The 23,114-nt window shown below is 39.1% G+C and overlaps 1 protein-coding gene across 2 annotated transcripts in view; it reads right to left on the bottom strand.

The window, feature by feature from the left end:
- fbxo11b (F-box protein 11b) overlaps positions 1–23,114 on the bottom strand; it is a 146,101-nt gene that overhangs the window by 46,250 nt on the left and 76,737 nt on the right. For both annotated transcript variants that reach the window (XM_072264950.1, XM_072264951.1), the window contains exons 3-9: positions 22,378–22,459; positions 13,229–13,373; positions 9,314–9,443; positions 5,506–5,589; positions 5,295–5,427; positions 2,019–2,125; positions 1,812–1,923 (exon numbers count right to left, since the gene is read on the bottom strand). In XM_072264950.1, coding sequence (XP_072121051.1) covers positions 1,812–1,923; positions 2,019–2,125; positions 5,295–5,427; positions 5,506–5,589; positions 9,314–9,443; positions 13,229–13,373; positions 22,378–22,459 — 793 coding nt within the window. The remainder of the gene's footprint in view (positions 1–1,811; positions 1,924–2,018; positions 2,126–5,294; positions 5,428–5,505; positions 5,590–9,313; positions 9,444–13,228; positions 13,374–22,377; positions 22,460–23,114) is intronic.

Here is a 23,114-nt window from a genome sequence, read left to right as displayed (position 1 = left end):
TAATAATAAGGGATGCTAGGAATGTGTGCCATCCAATCAGGAGAGTGGAACTGGGAGAAGGTTCTAGAGAATACTGGGGGAGCAGTGGTGGGTTGAGTTCTTTTTCTACGGGAGATGGAGAGAGAAGGAGCTCGAGAAAACAGGCAGTCGGATTCAATCCAGCAGGAACGTGCAATCAAATGGAGCCCAAGAAGGGAACTTTTACCAGGAAGTGGTGAATAGGAGTTGGTACATTGTGTACATTGAAAACAACAACTTCTGGAAGATTTGAGCTCCACCACGCACTGTTTAAGTATAATACACTTTTTTTAAAAACTTTCTTTTCTTTTATAACTGTTTGCTCAAGTTAACATTCTTAAACATACTTCTTTATAATTGTATGCAGTGTACAATCTGTTACTTCTTGCCGATGGGCGATTGCTCAGGGCAGTAAATCACACAACATTCACACAAACCAGGGTTTGGGTGGGCGAGACACCCCAACTTCATGGCTAATGAGTCACATTTCCAGAGATGCACAGTAAAAAGGGGTTTCATAAACAATATTCTGGATTGAATTGTCATGAATAGATCACTTGCACTATTTTTTCAGCTCATGTTTTAATCGACCTTGCAGAAAATGGATCAGAGCCAAAAAAAAAATGAAAACAAGGGAGAACTAAAATAGGCCGGGTGAGTGGTGGTGGAGAAGAAACAGGCTGGGGAAACGTACAACATATTTAGCTTCGTTACTGCTTCATTTTTTGCCAAGATATTTTGTGTAATAACAGACAAGTTTCAAAAACTTTTAGTTTTACCAGTGCAGAGTCACAAATGCAAGAATCAAAAATTGAGAAAGAGTCTTTTGCCCATTTCCATTCTTCTACAATGTACAGGAAAAGGACAAGACAGAAGAGAATAGTGGAACACTATGGAAATGATAAAGAAACTTAGATTTTTCTCCATATTTACCCCAAGAACATGAAACTAGCAAGACATGCTATTTAAAATTTAAACAGTGACAGTACTGGTAACACAAAATGCTGGAGGAACTCAGCAGGCCAGGCAGCATCCATGGAAAAGAGTAGAGTTGACGTTTCAGGCCGAGACCCTTCATCGGGTTGCTGTCTGGCCTGCTGAGTTCCTGCAGCATTTTGTGTGTTGCTTGGATTTCCAGCAATCTGCAGATTTTCTCTTGTTTGTGACAGTACTGGAAACACTCAGCAGGTCAGGCCGCATTTGCGTAAAGAGAAATAGTTAACGTTTCAGGTCCTTTATAGGAACTGAGAAAGAGTGTAAACGTACCTGTTTTATTAAGAGGAGGGAAGGAGAAGGAGAAGGAGAGAATATCCCTGAATGGAATGAAAAAGCAGACAAAGCAGCACATGGTGTTGGTGAATGGAATCAGGAACAAAGAGGGAAAAGACAAAAGCAGAGGAGGACAAAAATAAGGGAAAAAAAGTTATAAATGGGCAAACAGACATATTCATCATTTTGACCTGGAACCTTAACTGCTGTTTCTTTTTCCACAATTGTTTGACCAGCTGAGTGTTTTCATTTCAGATTTGATTTCAGTTTTATTAATTTATTCATAATTTATTGACATATTAATATCCACTGACTTATCTAATGTTAACAACACACATGGTGAAAATAAAATTAAATCTGTTTTGACAGTTTATGTTACATCAAAACTGTATAATACATGACATTGTGTAAATTCCAAGTCCGATGTTAGCTTCTTAAAAATACTAACCATACATAAAATGCTAGTGGTAAAATAATTCACCATGTTTTCAAATAAATTAAGACAGGGAAAAATTGATACTGACCTGTACAAGTACTGCGAATTATGCAGTGATCTATTATTGGACTACAATTCACCGTGATCTCCAAACAGTGGTGTGCATTATGGTGCTGTGCTGATTTATCATCAGGATTAAACTAGAATGAAGAAGTGCATATTTAAAAATTTTGTCCATAGTCAGTTAGGTCTGATTATCAAATTATTTCAAGCCCACCGATTTCACAGAACTTACCCGAATTGTCATATATCCAACATAAGCATCCTCGGAACCTTCCATAAATACAAAGGTAGAATCCCTTGTGTTTTCAATGATGACTTTATCAGCAACTTTGCCTGGTGCTGTAAGTGCAATTAAATAAACCATATGAGTACAACAATACTGTTCACATCAGTCACTATCTTTTACATAGTGTGTACCCCCGCATTTCAGAAGGACTGCATTCCTAGAAAACTGTCCGTAATGTAATTTTCCATAACACAAACCCTTTCTTCCCCACTTTGAATCCCATGTTATGGAGATGGGTTCTGATGGGAATTTTTTTCTCAACAGTAATGCTCCTGAAGATGCAAGGTCCATAAGCAACAAAATTCTGATTGTATTGTAGGCAGAAGGAAAAAGGGTGCTGTTTTAAATACAAACCCCATTTCCAGAAAAGTTGGGATATTTTCCAAAATGCAATAAAAACAAAAATCTGTGATATGTTAATTCACGTGAACCTTTATTTAACTGACAAAAGTACAAAGAAAAGATTTTCAATAGTTTTACTGACCAACTTAATTGTATTTTGTAAACATACACAAATTTAGAATTTGATGGCTGCAATACACTCAACAAAAGTTGGGACAGAGTTAAAGTAAGATTGAAAAGTGCACAGAATATTCAAGTAACACCGGTTTGGAAGACTCCACATTAAACAGGCTAATTGGTAGCAGGTGAGGTATCACGACTGGGTATAAAAGTAGTGCCCATCAAAGGCTCTGTCTTTGCAAGCAAGGATGGGTCGTGGCTCACCCCTTTGTGCCAAAATTCGTGACAGAATTGTTAAGTCAGTTCAAAAGGAACATTTCTCAATGCAAGATTGCAGAGAATTTAGGTCTTTCAACATCTACAGTACATAATATTGTGAAAAGATTCAGAGAATTCAGAGACATCGCAGTGCGTAAAAGGCAAGGTCGGAAACCACTGTTGAATGCGTGTGATCTTCAAGCCCTCAGGCGGCACTGTCCAAGAAACCTTCATGCTGCTGTGACAATTATAGCCACCTGGGCTCCAGAGTACTTCGGAAAACCGTTGTCACTCAACATAGTCCGTCGCTGCATCCAGAAATGCAACCTGAAACTGTATTACGCAAGGAGGAAGCCATACATCAACTCTATGCAGAAACACTGGTGAGTTCTCTGGGCCCGAGCTCATCTTAGATGGACCGAAAGACTGTGGAACCGTGTGCTGTGGTCAGATGAGTCCACATTTCAGCTAGTTTTCAGAAAAAACGGGCATCGAGTTCTCCGTGCCAAAGATGAAAACGACCATCCAGATTGCTATCAGCGAAAGGTGCAAAAGCCAGCATCTGTGATGGTATGGGGGTGCATCAGTGCCCACGGCATGGGTGAGTTGCATGTATGTGAAGGTACCATTGACTCTGAGGCGTATATTAGGATTTTAGAGAGACATATGCTGTCATCAAGGCGACGTCTCTTCCCAGGACGTCCATGCTTATTTCAGCAGGACAATGCCAGACCACATTCTACACGGGCTACAACAGCGTGGCTTTGTAGACACAGAGTGCATATGCTTGACTGGCCTGCTGCCATTCCAGATCTATCTCCTGTTGAAAATGTATGGCGCATCATGAAGAGGAGAATCAGACAACGGAGACCACGGACTGTTGAGCAGCTGAAGTCTTATATCAAGTGAGAATGGACAAAATTTCCAATTGCAAATCTACTACAATTAGTATCCTCAGTTCCAAAACGATTAAAAAGTGTTATTAAAAGGAAAGGTAATGTAACAGAATGGTAAAGATGCCTCTGTCTCAACTTTTGTTGACTGTGTTGCAGGCATCAAATTCTAAATTTGTGTATGTTTACAAAATACAATTAAGTTGGTCAGTAAAACTACTGAAAATCTTTTCTTTGTACTTTTGTCAGTTAAATAAAGGTTCACGTGAATTAACATATCACAGATTTCTGTTTTTATAGCATTTTGGAAAATATCCCAACTTTTCTGGAAATGGGGTGTGTAATAGGAAATGTAAGTTACACTGTTTGATAGGGTATTCTTATACAAATATCAATAGAAGAGCTTGTCCTGTTTGTTTCCAAAGCAAATCACTGAATTGGGCTCCTACTGTGAGCCTGCAATCATTGTCTTTGATAAACTTATTCAGTTCTCTGTGCATATTTTATTTTCCCACATAAATTCACAGTAAAGCAAATTTTTATCCCACATCTCCAATTTTTTTGCCACAGGTTTATGAATTCTTGAGAAGCAAATTTCTGTTACGACAGTTCAGGTAACACAGGTAGGAGGCAAGACCGTAAGATATAGAAGCAGAAGTAGGTCATTCGGCCCACTGAGTCTGCCCCACTATTCAATTATAGGCTGATCCAATTCTTCCAGTCATCCCCACTCCCCTGTCTTCTCCCCATACCCTTTGATGCCCTGGCTATTCAAGAACCTCTCTGCCTTAAGTATACCCAATGGCTTGGCCTCCACAGCCGCTCGTGGCAACAAATTCCACAGATTTACCACCCTCTGACAAAAGTAATTTCTCTGCATCTCTCTTCACATCCTTCAATCCTGAAGTCGTGCCCTCTTGTCCTAGACTTCCTTACCATGGGAAATAACTTTAATCTGTTCAGGCCATTTAACATTTGGAATGTACAGACTGTACATTCATTCCATTCAAACCATTTAGATTTACTTATTCTAAATTCGTTCAAATAAAACTCCTTCTAAATTTATTTGAAATTGTCATTATTTCACCATGACTGAACATTTCAGTCTTGAAATCTTCTCACAAAATTGCATAAGTCTTTTGTTTCTCTGCTCTAGTCTTCCAGCTTTTTTCTCCTTTACCTTGGTTAAAACTGAAAACTGATTAGGAACTCAGCAGTACACAAACAACAAACAACAGGAATTCTGCAGATGCTGGAAATTCAAGCAACACACATCAAAGTTGCTGGTGAACGCAGCAGGCCAGGCAGCATCTCTAGGAAGAGGCACAGTCGACATTTCAGGCCGAGACCCTTCGTCAGGACTTCGTTAGTCCTGATGAAGGGTCTCGGCCTGAAACGTCGACTGTGCCTCTTCCTAGAGGTGTTCCCTGGCCTGCTGCGTTCACCAGCAACTTTGAGGAACTCAGCAGTATTTCACTTTAAACATAAAACCATATATCATGAAGAGGAAACTCAACCTAACTTGAAAATTAGATTGAGTTTCCCCTCCATGCTGCCAATAACACAACTTACTATATTTGATGCTATTTTGCTGTTTTGCCATATTTACCTGCACCAATCATAGTTATAGGGGATTCGATATAGATCCATTCATCAGTGTATGTACCAGAGTGTACAAAGATAAGGCCGTCAAAGTGTGCTTCCTGAACACCACCCAAGGCATCTTCAATTGTATCATAATACTATAAGGAAACAAATATTACTTAGCTCAAATATTACAATTTTTACGGTGAAAATTCCAAGAAAGAGACAATTCTTACCAACATATTTTCTCTTCCTTTATATCTTGCAGGGCTACTGTAGAAGTGTTCTGCAAATCCAGGCTTTACATGAGCGCCTTTGTACTAAAATGCAAAGTGAAATTACAGCAAAATGTGAAAGTATAACATTATTTAAATATTAAATGAAATAGAATTTCAGTTAAAAGTCAGAACTCTGCTCAAAACAAATACTTCCTATAATGGTATCTACTATACTGCTAATTATCTACAAAGAAAGCAAACCAATAAACAAATGAAGGTGTTTAATACTTTAGCAAAAACTTCTAAGTAAATGTTAGCAGTACATGCAAGAATTTGCTACAAATTTACATCAGAGCTGATTATGATGAATAAATTAGAACCGTTTTGCTGCTATCCCCATATCTTAATGCATACCAGAGCTCTCCAGCAGACTAAAAATCAAGGGCATCAAATGACATTCAAAGAGCAGGATGAATAAAGCAAATGACATAATAAATGACAATTAATAAAATATGGTATCAAAAGTGGCATAGAAATATCTTTATCAAACCCACAAAGCAATAACCAACACAGCTGTGACCAGAGACTAATCCAGACATCAGAAGGAGGGGATTTCACACAGGTCCACTGCCCAAGTAGAAAAGTCAGCAGCGGGTCACTACAGTGAAAAAGAGCTTTGACCAGCAACCAATCTGGGCATTGGAAGTTTTAGGAGGAGGGGATTTCACTCAGGTCCACTGACTGAGTAAAAATGGCAGCAGCAGGTCACTATAGCAAAAAAGAGTTTTGACCAGCTCCCAATTGGCATTTGGGATTGATTAACAAGAAAACATTAAAGGAAGGCGGGGCAAGCGCAGCGGCCATCATCTAAGTGGACAGAGTCAGAGTGGTGATCTTGAGGCTTTAGCTCTTTGAGGCTTCTGGGAAGAGAGGCTTCAGTCAGAGAAAACAAAGGAAAGAAAAGCTCTAAGTTGTTTTTTTCCCTTCCTTCTTTATTTCTGCTCAGCTGGGACAGTAGAGATGCCAGGCAGGGTTGTGGAATGCTCATCTTGTGGGATGTGGAAAGGCAAGGAGACCGCCAGTATTCCTGACAACTACAGGTGCATCCAAGTGCAGCTTCTAACAAACCACGTTAAGCAGTTAGAGCTGGAACTGGATGAACTCCAGATCATTCAGGAGGCTGAAGAAGTGACAGATAAGACATAGAGAAAAGTAGATACACCCAAGATGCAGGATAGAGACGACTGTGTGACAGTCAAGAAGGGGAAAGGGGTTAAGGAACCAGTGCAGAATAACCCTGTGGCCATCAACATATATATCACTTTGGATACTGTTGGGAGGGAGTTAACCTAACAGTCACAGTGGTCGGGTTTCTGTCATTGAGTCTGGTTCCGCAACTCAGAAGGGAAGAAGAGGTGCACTTTGGTAATTGGGGATTCATTCGTTAGGGGAATAGACAGCAGATTCGGTGGAAGAGAACGAGATTCCCGTAAAGTATGTTGCCTTTCAGATGGCAGGGATATCTCAGATCGAGTCCTCAGCATTCTTAAGTGGGAGGGTGAACAGCTAGAAGTCATGGTCCATGTAGGTACCAATGACATGGGTAGGACAAGTGATGAGGTTCTGCACAGGGAGTTCAGGGTGTTAGGAGCCAAGTTAAAGGACAGGACCTTCAGGGTTGTGATCTCAGGATTGCTACCTGTGCCATATGCTAGTGAGGCCAGAACTACGAAGATTGTACAGTTTAATACATGGCCAAGGAATTAGTGTAGGAGGGAGGGCATAAGTTCTTTGGATCATTGGCCTCTCTTCCAGGGAAGATGCAACCCGTACAGGTGGGACGGTTTGCACCTGAACTGGGTGGGGCGGGGGAGGAACTAATACCCTAGCACGAAGATGGCTTGTTAAACTAGAGTTGCAGAGGTTGGGAAACAGAGTGCCAGAACAGTTAGCAGAGAGGTTATGGAGGCAGATGTCGGTAATATCTCAGACAAAGTTAGAAACCAAAAGGTTGAGCCATGTGCAACTCATGTCCTAAGCTGCATATATTTCAATGTAAGAAATATCGTAGGAAAGGCAGTAGATGAGTAGCTGGCTTACAAAACAGGGGCAATGTGTAGTGAGGAGAGGCTGTTGATGGAGCAAAATTGCAGTCAACATGATCATTTGCAACATAAAAGGCAGACAAAATTGCAAGGGGTAAATACAGGACTGAAAGTATTACATTTGAATGTGCACAGTATATGGAATAAGGTAGATGACACTGTAGAAGAGTTACAGATTGGCATGTATGATGTTGTAGGCATCATTGAATCATGACCGAAAGTTGATTATAGCTGGAAGCTTAAGTCCAACAGACAGGCAGAGAGCTTTCTCTGTTGGTAAAAAATGAAATCAAATTATTAGAAAGAGGTGACAAAGGGTTCAACCACTGTAGATAGAACTAGAGAACTGCAAAGATAAAAACACCCTGATGGGAGTTGTATACAGACCCCCAAACAGTAGTAAGGATATGGGCTACAAATTACAAGAAGAGATAGAAAATGCATGCCAAAAGGGCAATGTTACAATAGTCATGGGTAGATGGGAAAAACAATTTGGTGCTTGATTCCAAGAGGGGGATTTTCTAGAATGCCTACAAGATGGGTTTTTAGAGCAGCTTGTGGTTGAGCCCACTAGGGAATCAGCTACTGTGGATTGAGTGTTGTGCAATGAATCAGAATTGATTAGAGAGCTTAAGGTAAAAATACCCTTAGGAGCAGGTGATCATAATATGATCAAATTCCCCCTGAAATTTGAGGAGGAGAAGCTAAAGTCAGATGCACCAGATCCTTTTTCCCCACACTTTGAGTATTGTGAGCAGTTTTGGCCCCTTATCTTAGGGAGGATGGGTTGAAATTGGAAAGGGTTCAAAGGGGGGTTCACAAAAACTATTCCAGGATTGAATGGTTTGTCATGTGAAGAGTGTTTGATGGCTCTGGGCCTGTATTCACTGGAATTAAGAAGAATGAGGAGTGACACCATTGAAACCTATTGAATGGTGAAAGGCCTTGATTGTGGATGTGGAGATAATATTTCTGATGGTGGGAGAGTAAGACCAGAGGACACGGCCTCAGAATGGAGGGGTATCCTTTTAGAATGGAGATGAGGAAGAATTTCTTTAGCTAGACAGCTGTGAATCTGCAGAATTCTTTGCCACAGGCAGCTGTGGAGGCCAAGTCTCATGTATATTTAAGGCAGAGGTTGATAGATTATTGATTGGTCAAGGCATGAAAGGATACGGAAAGAAGACAAGAGATTGGGGCTGAAAGGAAAATTGGATCAGTCATGATGAAATGGTGGAGCAAACTTGATAAGCCAAATGGCCCAATTCTCCTCCTACATCTTATGATCTTATGGTCTAAAGCCAAGCTATTTTAGTGGACATTGAATAAAAACAGTAATTCTTCAACTACTCAGCTAGTCAAAGTATAGATAATATTTCAAGACATAGTCAACAGTTAAGAAAGTGCACTTATTTTCTTGTGTCCTTATTCTTTCACTTTACTGTAGTAGACTCACAATTATGTGGGAGAAAGAAGTTGATCCCTATTTACCTAGTGAATATTTTTCATTAACTTGAAGAAAAATTAAAGCACGTCTCCCCTTGCAAAATCACTCACAGCACAAACAGCATTTATAATTATTCAGAGATGTCAACTTGGAGCCCACACAGTTCTACACTTAATTCCTCTTTACCCCCCCCCCAGAAAGTAAATTTCAACTATCAATTAAAAATAGCTCTCATTTCAAAATAAAGATTCAGAAAAGAATAATAATTTCTTACCAATTGCTGAAAGCTCTCTTTCCATGGATTTGGATGTTCACATTCTTCAGGATTAATTTGATAAAATTTGCCTGGCTCTGGATGCATCATTGGTCGGCTATATTCAAACACCTCCATATATAACCGTTTCCTGGAAACAGATTTATGCTATAACTTAATCTTTATGTATGACATCATTGAAAATGTGAAATATACCCCAAAACAAAGCCAAGGAATGAAACAAACATCGAATTTCCTGCAAACTGGATGCTTTTCCAATTACTTTCAGACCCAAAGTCACTAAAAAAAGATGTACAACATACATTGAAGTATTTCTCCAGTAATGCAAGTCTAGCTACATTTTCTTCTGATATGCACACTTTTTCTACATTTTTTAAAATGCAGAATTATTCAACTTAGATGGTACAATTACACTTCAGAGTAAAATGTAAGAGACCACGGATACTGGTCCCTTAAATGATACTCCAAGCAAAACAAAATGTGCCCAGATATTAAAACATCATCACTGACCTAAGGTTTCAACCATAAGAGATAAAAAAAAAGAGAGACCAATCAGCAAAGAAAAACTGACAGCATGGAAACCAAAACACTTGGCAGTCTAAATTTCTCCCACTAACTATAGAGATAAATGAAATGCCTTCACCAAGAAGGGAGAAAGACAAAAGAGAGGAAATTATAGGCCAGTTAGCCCAACCTCAGTGGTTGGGAAAGTGTTGCCTGAGTCCATTATTAAGGATACGGTTTTGGGATACTTGAAGACCTGTAAAATAAGTCAAAGTCAGCATGGTTCTTGTAAAGAGAAATCCTGCCTGACAAATCTGTTAGAATTCTTCAAGGAAGTAGCAAGCAGGATGGACAAAGGAGAGGTAGTGAATGTCATTTACTTGGATTTTCAGAAGGCATTTGATGAGGTGCCTCACATGAGTCTGCTTAACAAGATAAAATCCCACGGTGTTACAGGAAATATACTGGCATGGATAGGGAAATGGCAGGAGACAGCAGGTGGGAATAAAGGAGGCCTTTTCTGGTTGACTGCCTATGACTAGTGATGTTCCTCAGGGATCAGTATTGGGACCACTACTTTTCACATTTTTTGTCAATGATTTAGATAGTGGAATTGATGGCTTTGTGGCAAAGCTTGTGAATGATATGAAGATAGGTGGAAGGGTAGGTAATGCTGAGGAAGCAAAGCAATTGCAGCAGGACTTTGACAAATTGGAAGAATGGGCAAAAAAAAAAATGACAGATGGAATACAGTGTTAGGAAATGCATGATAACGCATTTTGGTAAAAGCAACAATAGTGCAGGTTATTATCCAAATCGGGAGAAAATTCAAACATCAGAGGACTTGGGAGTCTTCGTGCAAGATTCCCAGAAGGTTAGTTCACAGGTTGAGTCTGTGGTAAAGGAGGCAAATCCACTGTTGGCATTTGTTTCAAGGGGAATAGAGGAGATAATGCTGATGCTTTACAAGACACGTCAGGCTGCACTTGGGAGTACTGTCAACAATTCTGGGCCCCTTATCTCAGAAAGGATGGATAGTCATTGGTGAGAATCCAGAAGAGGTTCACAAGGATGATTCCAGGAATGAAGGGGTTAACATATGAGAAGCATCTGGCAGCTTTGGCCCTGTAGTCACTGGAATTTAGAAGAATGTGTGGGGATCTAATTGAAACCTACAGAATGTTGAACGGACTCGATAAGGTGGATATGATATTTCCTCTGGTGAGGGTATGCAGAATTAGAGGGCACAGCCTCAAAATTGAGGGGCAACCTTTTAGAACAGAAGCAAGGAGAATTTTTTTTAGCCAAAGAGTAATGAATCTGTAGAATGCTCTCCCAGAGACTGCTGTGGAGGCCAAGTCCGTGGATATATTTAAAACGAAAGTCGATAGATTCCTTACTGGTCAGGGCATCAAGGATATGGTGAGAGGGCAGGTGTATGAGATTGAAAAGGGTCTGGGATCAACCATGATGAAATGGCAGAGCAGACTCAATGGGCTGAATGGCCTAATTATGCTCCCATGTCTTATGGCCAAAATCTACATCTTCAAAATTCAGCATTCCCTACTACATGTGTATCCCTACTTCCCAATTGTTTTTAAGAGCAATCTAAACACCCATAGGGCATTCACAAGTAGAAACCTTCAACCCCAAATATGCTGAAAACCCTTTGGATCATCCCCACCTTCCATTTACAAGGCAAAGATCTATCAGTATTAACCACTAAGTGTTAAGTATTGTGGTTAGATTACTGAAAAAAACACCATGGCTAGTGAGGGAAATGGCAGATGGAGTTTAACCTGGACAGTGTGAAGTGTCGCACTTTGGAAGAACAAATGTAAAAAGACAGTACACTGTTAATTACAGTGAGGAACTGAGTTCAAGAGTCAGTAAGTTCTGCTGCATCTTTATAAAACTCGAGTTCAGCTGCATCTGGGGTACTGCATTCAATATTGGTCATCGCATTATAGGAAGGAAGTTGAGCCTCTGAAGAGGGCGCAGAGGAGGTTTATGAGGATGCTGTGTGGATTAGAGGGCATTTGTTACAAGGAGTGGTTGGACAAACTTGAGTTGCTTTCAGTGGAATAGTGGAGACTGAGGAGAGATCTGATAGCGGTTTAAAAGATTATGAGAGGCATAAACACAGTAGATACCTGGTACCTTTTTCCTTCTGGTTGAACTGTATACCACCAGAAGGCATGCATTTAAGGCGAGAGGGCATAAATTCAAAGGAGCAGTGAGGGGCAAGTTTTTTTTTTAAAACATGGACAGCGGTGGATGCCTGAGGTGGTGGTGCAGACAAACATGATAGTGGCTTTCAAATGACTCTGACAGGCACGTGAATGTATAGGGAATGGAAGGATATGGACATTGTATAAGCAGAATGGAATAGTTTAGTTAGACGTGTTGATTACTAACTTAATTACCTCAGCACAACATTGTGGGCAAAAGAGTCTGTTCCTGTGCAGTACTGTATGTTCAGAGTCCAAATCCTACCATAGCAACTAGGAAATTTAAATTTGTTATTTAAACAATCTAGTACCATAGCTTAACAGCAATAACAATCTACAAATTTAAACTCACATTTTGGTTTACATAGTTTTTTGTCCCCCTCTGTATAGAAAGCAAACCAATTTCATAAAAATCTTATTTTGCACTAATGCTTCAAATCACCAAATCTTAAAAAAAAGACTTTAGTCACTCTAACTCTGAAAAGAATCTAGCAAAATCAAAAGTTTCAATAAACACTGACCAAATGATGCAGACATTAATAACATTTTAATAATAAATTTAGCTTGTGAAGGTGGCTTCTCAAGGTGATAAAGCTAGGACCCAAATCCAAAATAGTGAAACAGCAGAAATTGAAAGTGGCCATTTATGTCGCAAACATATTTTACTGTGAATAAAATCAACATTGAAAACTTTTGCTTTGTCAACTGCAATGAATAGAAGTACAGTTCAAAGGCAGAGAAGAATAAAATGGATTTTAAAAGGCTGAACCGAAACAAAATATTTGAACAATTTTATTAAACAAAGTTCTGAATTCTATTGTTGCTAAAAACAAATGAAAATCTGCTTTAACTTTGTAGATTAATACACAATTTTAGGTAAGCACTGTAAAACTTGCCTATAAGCAATTTAAAGTAAACTTTGCAAAGATTGCAAAATCCACTCATTTCAAACTTCACTAGCTGTGGTCTATATACAGTAGTTTTTTTGGAAACCATTAACTAACAATAAACTAGTTGCTCATGTAACATGACATATTGTCTAAGAAAAATTACAACATTATCTGCCAGATGTGCAATAATAACCCTATGTCCATAATCAAGACTTATTTTTTAAAATTTACAGAAAGGACTGAAAACAAATTTTAAGAGTTTAGCAGATATATCATCAAAACCTACTCACCACAAAATTGGATCATTAGCTAGTTCACTAAAGCGTTTACACACACAAGCTGCTCTACAAAGGTCCTGTTCAAGAAGGTATGAGAAGATCTTCATTACCACTTCATCTGGTAATTTTACTTGAAGGTATTGTTCTGCTGGCGATGCTATCAAAGGATGAAATTTAGAACAGAAAACATAATTAGAAACAATATTCACTTCAAAACTGGTTGATTTATACATTCAGATGAACCATATTTCTATTTTTAACAACTTTTTAATCTTCATTTTCTATTTATCCTCAAGGATAAGCCCATAAGTTTTACTTACAAGATTTACTCAAGTTTATAGCAGGTACATGAGACATTATCTTTAAAAGATCTGAAAACAAACACATAAAGCTTTATATTACAGATTATTGATATCTGAGAAATATTTGATGAAAACACCAAAGCTGGCTTAAACACACACACCATCTTATTTCTCTAACATTTTCTGAATACTTTTTAAATCTATGGTGAGTTAGAGAGAGTGAATGTATTTTTTTTAAAGAATATTTATAGCACTTTCTAACAACTGATTGACAGTAGTGTTTTTACAGGGAAAATACTACTTTCTGTATGACTCAAGTACAATCAAATGAAAGGATAAATATCTCTTCAAAGCTTCTTTCAAAGTTAGCCAGTAGTATATGAACCGAAGGACAGAGAAAATCAGCATCTCCATAGTGTAGTTAATTGCCTGCCCATAAGTACAAGTGTTTTTATCCAGTTAATCCAAAATCAACAATCCCAATTCATTTTTATTGATGTCAAGGCAGAGAATTAGTACTTGAGTTTTTGTATTTCCATCTGAGAGCACTTCAAGCCTTAATTTGACATTTCATAAAAAGTAAGGCAAAATAAGCTTTGGATTCATTTTTGATGACTATTCTAGAGGTCTAGAACAGTATTTTTCAAAAAGGCAAAACAACAACTACGTAATAATAATGGGAAAAATTAAATACAAGTAACAGTAACATTTTCAAAATTAATTTTTGTAAAATTCTGTACTTTACAAATTGCTGACATTTACTCGCCCTCAGCTCAAAAAGGAAATCTGACAGTGTGCGAGAGAAAAAAGAAAAACCCAAAATAGGCAAAAATTAAAGCAACATCATTCAGTCCCTTCACTCAGTAACAAGGTAAAGTATGACACAGCAATGTCACGGGGTGTGGCAAGAAATACTGTTTAATTTTAAAAAGCCTCCAAAGAACAAAAAAAATAAGCACCACAAGAAAAATATATGGATCAGTTACTTCCACTATTTTTCTGGAGAAACATGAATGGCTTTAAAAACTTAACCTCAGTATCCTGTGGAAAAATTACCATTGTGAAATAGGTTGCAAAAAAAAAGTTAATAACAATTGTTAAAAGAAGAAAAGTACAGTACAAACTTAAAAAGACATGAAGTAGCACCTGGGATTGAGAAACTTGAAATCAGATCATTCCAACTGAATAAGAAAAACAAACTCTGAGATGAAGAGGAGAACTTGCTCTGAGATGCTCAGAAGTTAACATCAAGAGCCGACTAAAATTGACGTGAAATTCAGCCACCAAATTAAAGATTTAATGGAATATTTGTAGTCTTAGAAACTAAGGTAGATATTATAAATGTTAGTAGGTTATTACTAGTTAAGATAAATATAGCCACGTAGCATCAGATGTCCAGGGTAAACAATGAACAGAAAGGAAGAAACCAGTGATAATTCGGACCACTGTCACCATAACAACTGCCAGAAGAGGAAGATGTCAGCAGTTTACTGGCCACTCAAGGGTGTCAGGGAAGAGAAGTGTGCGCAGTCACAATTACGACAGAGAAAGTACTCAGGAAGCTGAATAGTCTAAGGGTAGATAAATTTCCTGGACTAGATGGCATGCACCCTCGTGTTCTGAAGGAAGTAGCTGTGGAGATTGCGGAGGCATTATAGATTCTGGCATGGTTCCGGAGGACTGGAAGGTGGCAAATGTAACTCTGCTATTTAATAAGGGGGCAAGGAAGCAAAAAGGAAATTATAGACCTGTTAGCTTGACATCGGTGGTTGGGAAGTTGTTGGGAGTCGATTGTCAAGGATGAGGTTACGGAGTACCTGGAGGCATATGACAAGATAGGCAGAACTCAGCATGGTTTCCTTAAAGGAAAATCCTGCCTGACAAACCTATTGCAATTTTTTGTGGAAATGACAAGTAGGCTAGACAAGGGAGATGCAGTGGATGTTGTGTATTTGGAATTTCAGAAGGCCTTTGACAAGATGCCGCACGTGAGGCTGCTAAACAAGATAAGAGCCCATGGAATTATAGGGAAGTTACATACGTGGATAGAGTGTTGGCTGATTGGCAGGAAACAGAGAGTGGGAATAAAGGGATCCCATTCTGGTTGGCTACCAGTTACCAGTGGTGTTCCACAGGGGCCCGTGTTGGGGCTGCTCCTTTTTACGTTGTACATCAACAATTTGGATTATGGAATAGGTGGCTTTGTGGCTAAGTTTGCTGATAATACAAAGGTAGGTGGAGGGGCCAGTAGTGCTGAGGAAACACAGAGTTTGCAGAGAGACTTGGATAGATTGGGAGAATGGGCAAAGAAGTGGCAAATGAAATACAATGTTGGAAAGTGTATGGTTATGCACTTTGGTAGAAAAAATAAACAGGCAGACTATTATTTAAATGGGAAGAGAATTCAAAGTTCTAAGATGCAGCGGGACTTGGGAGTCCTTGTGCAGGATACCCTTAAGATTAACCTCCAGGTTGAGTCGGTGGTGAAGAAGGTGAATGTAATGTTGACATTCATTTCTAGAGGAATAGAGTACAGGAGCAGGGATGTGATGTTGAGGCTCTATAAGGCACTGGTAAGACCTCACTTGGAGTACTGTGTACAGTTTTGGGCTCCTTATTTAAGAAAGGATGTGCTGACGTTGGAGAGGGTTCAGAGAAGATTCACTAGAATGATTCCGGGAATGAAAGGGTTAACATATGAGGAATGTTTGACTGCTCTTGGACTGTACTCCTTGGAGTTTAGAAGAACGAGGGGAGACCTCATAGAAACATTTCGAATGTTGAAAGGCATGGACAGAGTGGATGTGGTAAAGTTGTTTCCCATGGTGGGGGAGTCTAGTACAAGAGGGCATGACTTAAGGATTGAAGGGCGCCCATTCAGAATAGAGATGCAAAGAAATTTTTTTAGCCAGAGGGTGGTGAATCTGTGGAATTTGTTGCCACGGGTGGCAGTGGAGGTCAAGTCATTGGGTGTATTTAAGGCAGAGATTGATAGGTATCTGAGTAGCCAGGGCATCAAAGGTTATGGTGAGAAGCGGGGGAGTGGGACTAAATGGGAGAATGGATCAGCTCATGATAAAATGGCAAAGCAGACTCCATGGTCCGAATGGCCGACTTCTGCTCCTTTGTCTTATGGTCTTATGGACTAAGAGCTTGTTTCAGACAGATTATGCTTAACAAAATATAATTTAGCAAAATACTTGAGAATAATGTACAAATAAATAGATGACATCAGGCCAACAAGTAACAGGGGCATTAAAATTGACATGGGAGAATTGGCTTAGATACAAAGACAGATGAGTGAAATAATTTAGTTTAACATTCGTATTAACCAAAAGGAAAAGGGAAGTCGTAGATGCAGGCTCAGTTATGATAGTTAAGAGAAGTTTTGATAGGTACATGGATGGCTATGGTCTGGGTGCAAGTAAATAGGACTAGGCAGAAGACCAGGTCAGCATAGACTAATTGGGTCAAAGGACCTGTTCCTGTGCTGTAGTACTCGATAACTGCTAAAACATAGCTTTTATTCCTTGGAAGATATGAAATGAAGCAATATAGAAGAGCCGAGGTTGGAGATAAAACTAGAGAAATAACTAGACAAATTCATATGGACATAAATAGTGCAAACATGATAATGTGGTGCATTTCTAAAGCAAATAAATGGAAAACTTGTAAGGCAGAGTTAATACATAGAACCTTGGTTAAACTGAGACAACTGTATAATTCTAGCAGCCAAAAGATATTGAAGAAACATAGGGAATAAAGATTTACAAGCACATAACAGTATTCAAACACAATTATCAATATTTGTCTACCATCAGTGGGGTGGGGTTCAGAAACCTGAAGAGACACACTCAGCATTTTAAGAGCGGCTTCTTCCCCTTTGCCATCAGATCTCTGAACAGTCCATTAATCCATGAACACTACTTTGCTATTCCTCTTGCACACTTTTTATTTATATTTTAAGTGTCTTTTTTTTTTAACTGTTTTACACTGTACTGTTGCACAAAACAGCAAATTTATCAATATATGTCAAAACCAGATAAAGGTTAAAGCTATAGAGTAATGATACTTTCATTGTTATTGGGTCCAGACAGCATGGATACACCGTACATTAAACACCCTGTTGGTGTGGTGGTAGAGGCAGATACCTTAGGAGGATTTAAGAAACTTTTAAGAAGAGGATGATAGAAAAATGGAAGGCTTTGTAGGACAAAAGCGTCAGATTGATCTTAGTTAATACATAGTTGCAAGAAAATGTTTGTGTTTCTCTTTGCAATTACCTAACTTCCTGCATTAATTACTCATAAAATGTGTTCTGATCTTCATCTAAGTCACAATAATACACAAGCATAATCAGCCTAAACTAATAACACACAACTGTACTTTACATGTCTTTATTGAACACATTGTTTAATCATCCACAGGCCAGGCTGGAAAAAGTATAAAAGGTAGAACTTCCTTTAGCAGCAAAAATCTCCACCGAACATTTCTTGTAGCTGCTGATCAGACTTGCACAATGGCGAGAAGGAATTTTAGACCATTCCTCCATACAAAACTGTTCTAGTTCAACAATATTTCTGGGATACCTTGCATGAACATGGCAAGCCTTGGCCCTAAGCATCAAAGCAGCCCCAAACCATGATGTCCCTTCCACCATGCTTCACAGTTGTGATAAGGTTTTCATGCTGGTGTGCACTGCTCTTTTTCCTCCAAACATAGAGGTGTGCATTTCTGCCAAAAAGATCAACACTTGACTCATCTGTCCAGACCATTGCCCCAGAAGTGTTGTGGAAGATCCAGGTGGTCTTTTGCAAACTTGATAGGTGCAGCATGTGTTTTTGTTTTTGCACAGCAGTGGAGTCCTCAGTGATGACCTTCCATGAACACTACTCTTGATCAGTGTTTTTCTTATAATGGACACATAAACAAATAATAGTAAGTTCTAAAGAATTCTGCAGGTCTTTTGCTGTTACCCTTGGGTTCATTTTCACTTCCTTGAGCATTGCACATTGTGCTCTTGGTGTGATCTTTGCAGAATGCCCACTCCTAGGGAGAGTAGTAACAGTACTGAATTTCCTCCATTTGTAGACAATTTATCTTATTGTGGACTGAACAACACTCAGGTCTTTAGAAATGTTTCATAGCCTTTTCCAGCTTCATGCATCTCTACAATTCTTCTAAGGTCCTCTGAAAGTTGTTTTGATCGAGGCATGGAGCACATAAACAGATCTTTCTTGAGAAGAGCAGGCTCTGTCGTAATTTGATTGTGTGTCTTTTTTGGGGGGGGAAGGCACCTCTAATCTCATCTCATTGATTGTAACATCTGACTCCAAATAGCTTTTGCAGAAGGCATTACCCCAAAGGTTCATATATTTTTTTGAACTTGGACTGTGATTGTTTAAATGGTTTACCGAATATTGATGAGAATGCTTATAATTGTTTGTGTTATTAGTTTATGCAAATTGTATTTGTCTATTGTGACTTAGATGAAGATCAGACCACACTTTGAGTAATTAATGCAGAAAACTAGGTAATTGAAAAGGTCTCATAAACATTTCCTTGCAACTATGTATATATAAATAAATCACCACAGATATGGTATAGTTTATTTAAAATCTGCTTTTGAAATTCAAGCTAAAGATAAAAAATAATGAGGTCTGAAATAACTTGACCACTAAGAGATGCAACTCAAAATTAGAAAATTGTAGAGGCCAGTCCATTTACTCTTCCTTCATGCAATATTTGGGAATTATAAAAGAACTGTTGGATACCAAACATAAGCTTACTTTTAAGCCATGTTTTACATGTGCAACATGAAATACAAGAGTATTTTACAGCATTGACTGATGCAAATTAAGTATCTGTTTTTCCAACAGTCTGGAGTCATGGACTACAAGATGCTATCTGACCTGCAGAGTTTCTCCATACCTTTTTATCCTCCAGATTACTGCATCTGCAGTCTCTAGTGTCTCCAAGAATCAATGGCACTGAGCTAACTAATTCACTGACAGAGGGCTAGATAACTGCAGCTGTTTTTGATAAATTCACAATTAATCCTTCCTTATTCAGCCAGCTTTGGAAGACCAAATCTCCAAGGGGCACTTCAAAATTTATGCTCCAAATTCTGGATTTCACGACATACGTTAGCAATAATAAACCTAATTCTGATGATGCATCAAACGACAATTCTTCAGCATTTTCTCCACCAACTAGGTTCAATGTCAATCAAATCATTCAACAGAATTGAGTTCAGAATTCATACAACTTGAAATTATAATTGTCTACCTTCTGATGTCTAGAAGACAAAATGGCTACATCAAAATGTAGTCAGTCAGTCAGTGGATGCCGTCCCGAATCCAGGGTTGGCAGCTATGCACCTCCATCTTCTTCGATCTTGCGCTCTTTTTCTGGCCTCAGCATAACTCAACCCAGTCCATTGCCTCATATTATCGTACCAAGTGGTTCACTGCCTTCCTCTTTCTAACATCCCTTCCAATAATAATTTCTGCAGTCCACCACCTCTTAACCAGTGACCGGCATATTCCAGCTTCCTTTTCTGCACATTCTTCAGCAACTCCTTTTCTCTCCTCGCTCTCAACACTTCCATATTACTGACCTTCATCACCCATCTAATTTTCTGCATTCTCCTTAAACACCACATTTCAAATGCCTCCAGTCATCGTTGCGCTTCCTTGCACAAGGTCCACGATTTGACTCCATACAACAGATTGCTCCAGACGTAGCATTTCCAAATTCTACAACACAGCCCAAAGTCCAACCTCTTGCCACACAGCACGTCACTCAGGCTCCAGAACGTTGATCTTGCAATCTCAATTCTTCGTCTAATTTCTGTATCACATTTCCCATCCTCTGTGACCATCTATCCCAAATACACAAACTTCTTGACTTGCTCTATGCCTACGCTGTTAATTTTGATACTGATTTTGGGGACTTCTTTCTTTTGTGATACTACCATCATCTTCCTCTTTGCAGCATTTATTTTCATTCCAAATCGTTCACCTTCAGCATTTATCTTATCTACTATTCTGAGTAACTCGTCCTCAGTCTTGGCTAACAACACTGAATCATCTGCATACCTCAAGTTGTTCACCATCACTCCACCAATTTGGACACCAGCTTCATCATTCAACACCCTGAAGATTACCTCTGGTAAATGATAAGTGATAAAGGGGAGATAATGCAGCCCTGGTGAACCCCTTTTTGGATCTCAACTTCCGGTGAATTCCCACCCCTAGTTCTTATTACTACCTTCTGATGCCAGTACAGACTCGCAATCAGTCGAACATCTTTCCCATCCAGCCCCAATCAGTTCAGGCAATTGACCAGCTGTTCATGATTGACTCCGTCAAAAGTGTCTTCGTAATCCAGGAAGCACATGTAGATATCTTTTTTTTTCTAGACCTCATTCCACAATCATTTGTAAATTGAAAATCCCTTCACGGGTACCCTTACCAGGTATAAATCTGCTCTGGCACTCAATAATTTCATTAAAAACTGTCCTTTTTATTCTGCTTAGAAGTATTAATAACAAGATCTTGGAGGCATGACTTACAAGAGTTCTAAAGTCTGAGCATTTCGTGCTCTTACTTTTCTTTGGGATCATGACAAACTCTGACACCACAAAATCTGTTGGCCACTTTCCTGTTGAGTAGATTGTATTGCAAAGCCTCGTGATCTCCTCAACCTCTGAGCCGCCAAGGCATTTCAACATTTCGGCTGTAATACAATCTACACCACAGGCTTTACCAGTTTTTAAACTTTCCAATGACTGCTCTTACTTCCGCTACCAAAATTTCCGGACCTTCCTTGTTCTTCTCACTCGTTTGATCATTTCTAGCATTGTAGTACAATTCCCTAATGCATTCCATCCATCTACTTTCCACCTTGTCATTCTCAAAGAGTATGTTCCCATCCTTGTCTTGAATAATGCCAGTCCTTGACTGTTTCTTGTTCCTGTTGGTCATCCCTGCAATCTCCCTGTGCATATCCCTTGAATGATGCAACATGTCCACGGCCTCTATCTTTTCACACTGTTTGATAAACCACTGTTCTTTAGCTTTTGCACATTCTGCTTTTATTTGTTGGTCCAATTCCTTGTACTTAGATGTGTCCTTCTTGTGCTTCCTTCTCTCTTCCATGAGCTTCAGAATGTGATCCGTCATCCAGGCTTGTTTAGCTACATGCCTTCTTTTGGGGAGACATTCTTCAGCTGCTATTTGCATACAGTCCTTCAGGTTTGACCACGTTATCTGGTGTCTGCTCCACGTCTTCTACTCTCAGTCCTTTAAACCTATTTTGTACCACTGCAGAAAATCTTTCACTATACTCATTCTTCTTCAGTAAGTCCATATCCAGCCTAGCTTTCTTGGTTGCAGCCTTAATCTTTGTCTTTAGTGCAATCTTCACCCTAACAACCACCGAGTTGTGATCCGAGCCTATATCGGCCCCTGGATAAGTTTTGGCCATCCTAATACTTCTCCTGAAGCATTTCCTCACTGCAATATAGTCAATTTGTCTCCTTCCAGTATCCTCAGGCTTCTTCCAAGTGTATAATTTTCGTTTGGGTAATTCGAACCATGTGCTTGCTACCATCAGCTCATACAGTTCACAAAATTGTATAAATCTTCCCCCTCTTTCACTTCTCTCATCTAAGCCATACTGACCAATGATATCCTTGTATTTCACGTTGCCTACTCTAGCATTCAAATCTCCCATAACGAAAAGTACATCAGAGCTCTTTGCATTTCTACGTCCTCAAAGCAGATTCTACGTCCTCATACGCCCTCAATCAAAATGTAGACACTTATGCTATTTTCAGGTTTTGCATTTACTTACCTGGAAGATCCTGCAACTTTCCCGAGACTCTTGCACGTTTTGCTCTATGACCAAAATTGTCTGAGGTTGATGTGGAAGCACCCTACGAGACAAAAAAATGCACACAAGATGATTTTCCTAATTCAAAACAAATTGCCACTGCAATCATACAAGGAAATTATTTTTAAGATACAGTAGATTCAAGAAATTGGGACACACTGGGACCAGTACATTTTGGCCCAATTACCTTCAAACAATGCTCTCAACAACTGCATCCTCCAAATCTTCATTTTCACTGTAACATTCAAGATAATTGTCAATGCCTTAAAATTCTTTAGTTTTTAATTTGTTGAGTAAATAAATATTTATTAACTTAATATTCCTGGATTTAATTGCTTCAGGTGTGATAGAATCAGAGGGACAAGAGGGGGAAGTATTGCATTGCTTGTCAGAGAAAATATTACAGCGGTGCTCTGGCAGGTTAGATTAGAGGGCTCGTCTAGGGAGGCTATATGGGTGGAATTGAGGAATGGGAAAGGTGTAGTAACACTTACAGGGGTGCATTATAGACTACCAAATGGGGAGCGAGAAACGGAGGAGCAAATTTGTAAGGAGATAGCAGATATTTGTAGTAAACACAAGGATGTGATTGTGGGAGATTTTAATTTTCCACACATAGACTGGGAAGCCCATACTGTAAAAGGGCTGGATGGTTTGGAGTTTGTAAAATGTGTGCAAGATAGATTTTTGCAGCAATA

This window comes from Mobula birostris, chromosome 8 (genome assembly GCF_030028105.1).
Source record: "Mobula birostris isolate sMobBir1 chromosome 8, sMobBir1.hap1, whole genome shotgun sequence".
NCBI classification, from domain to species: Eukaryota; Metazoa; Chordata; class Chondrichthyes; order Myliobatiformes; family Myliobatidae; genus Mobula; species Mobula birostris.
The sequence above is the reverse complement of the archived record's forward strand: the minus strand, read 5'-3'. Positions and strand labels throughout refer to the sequence as shown.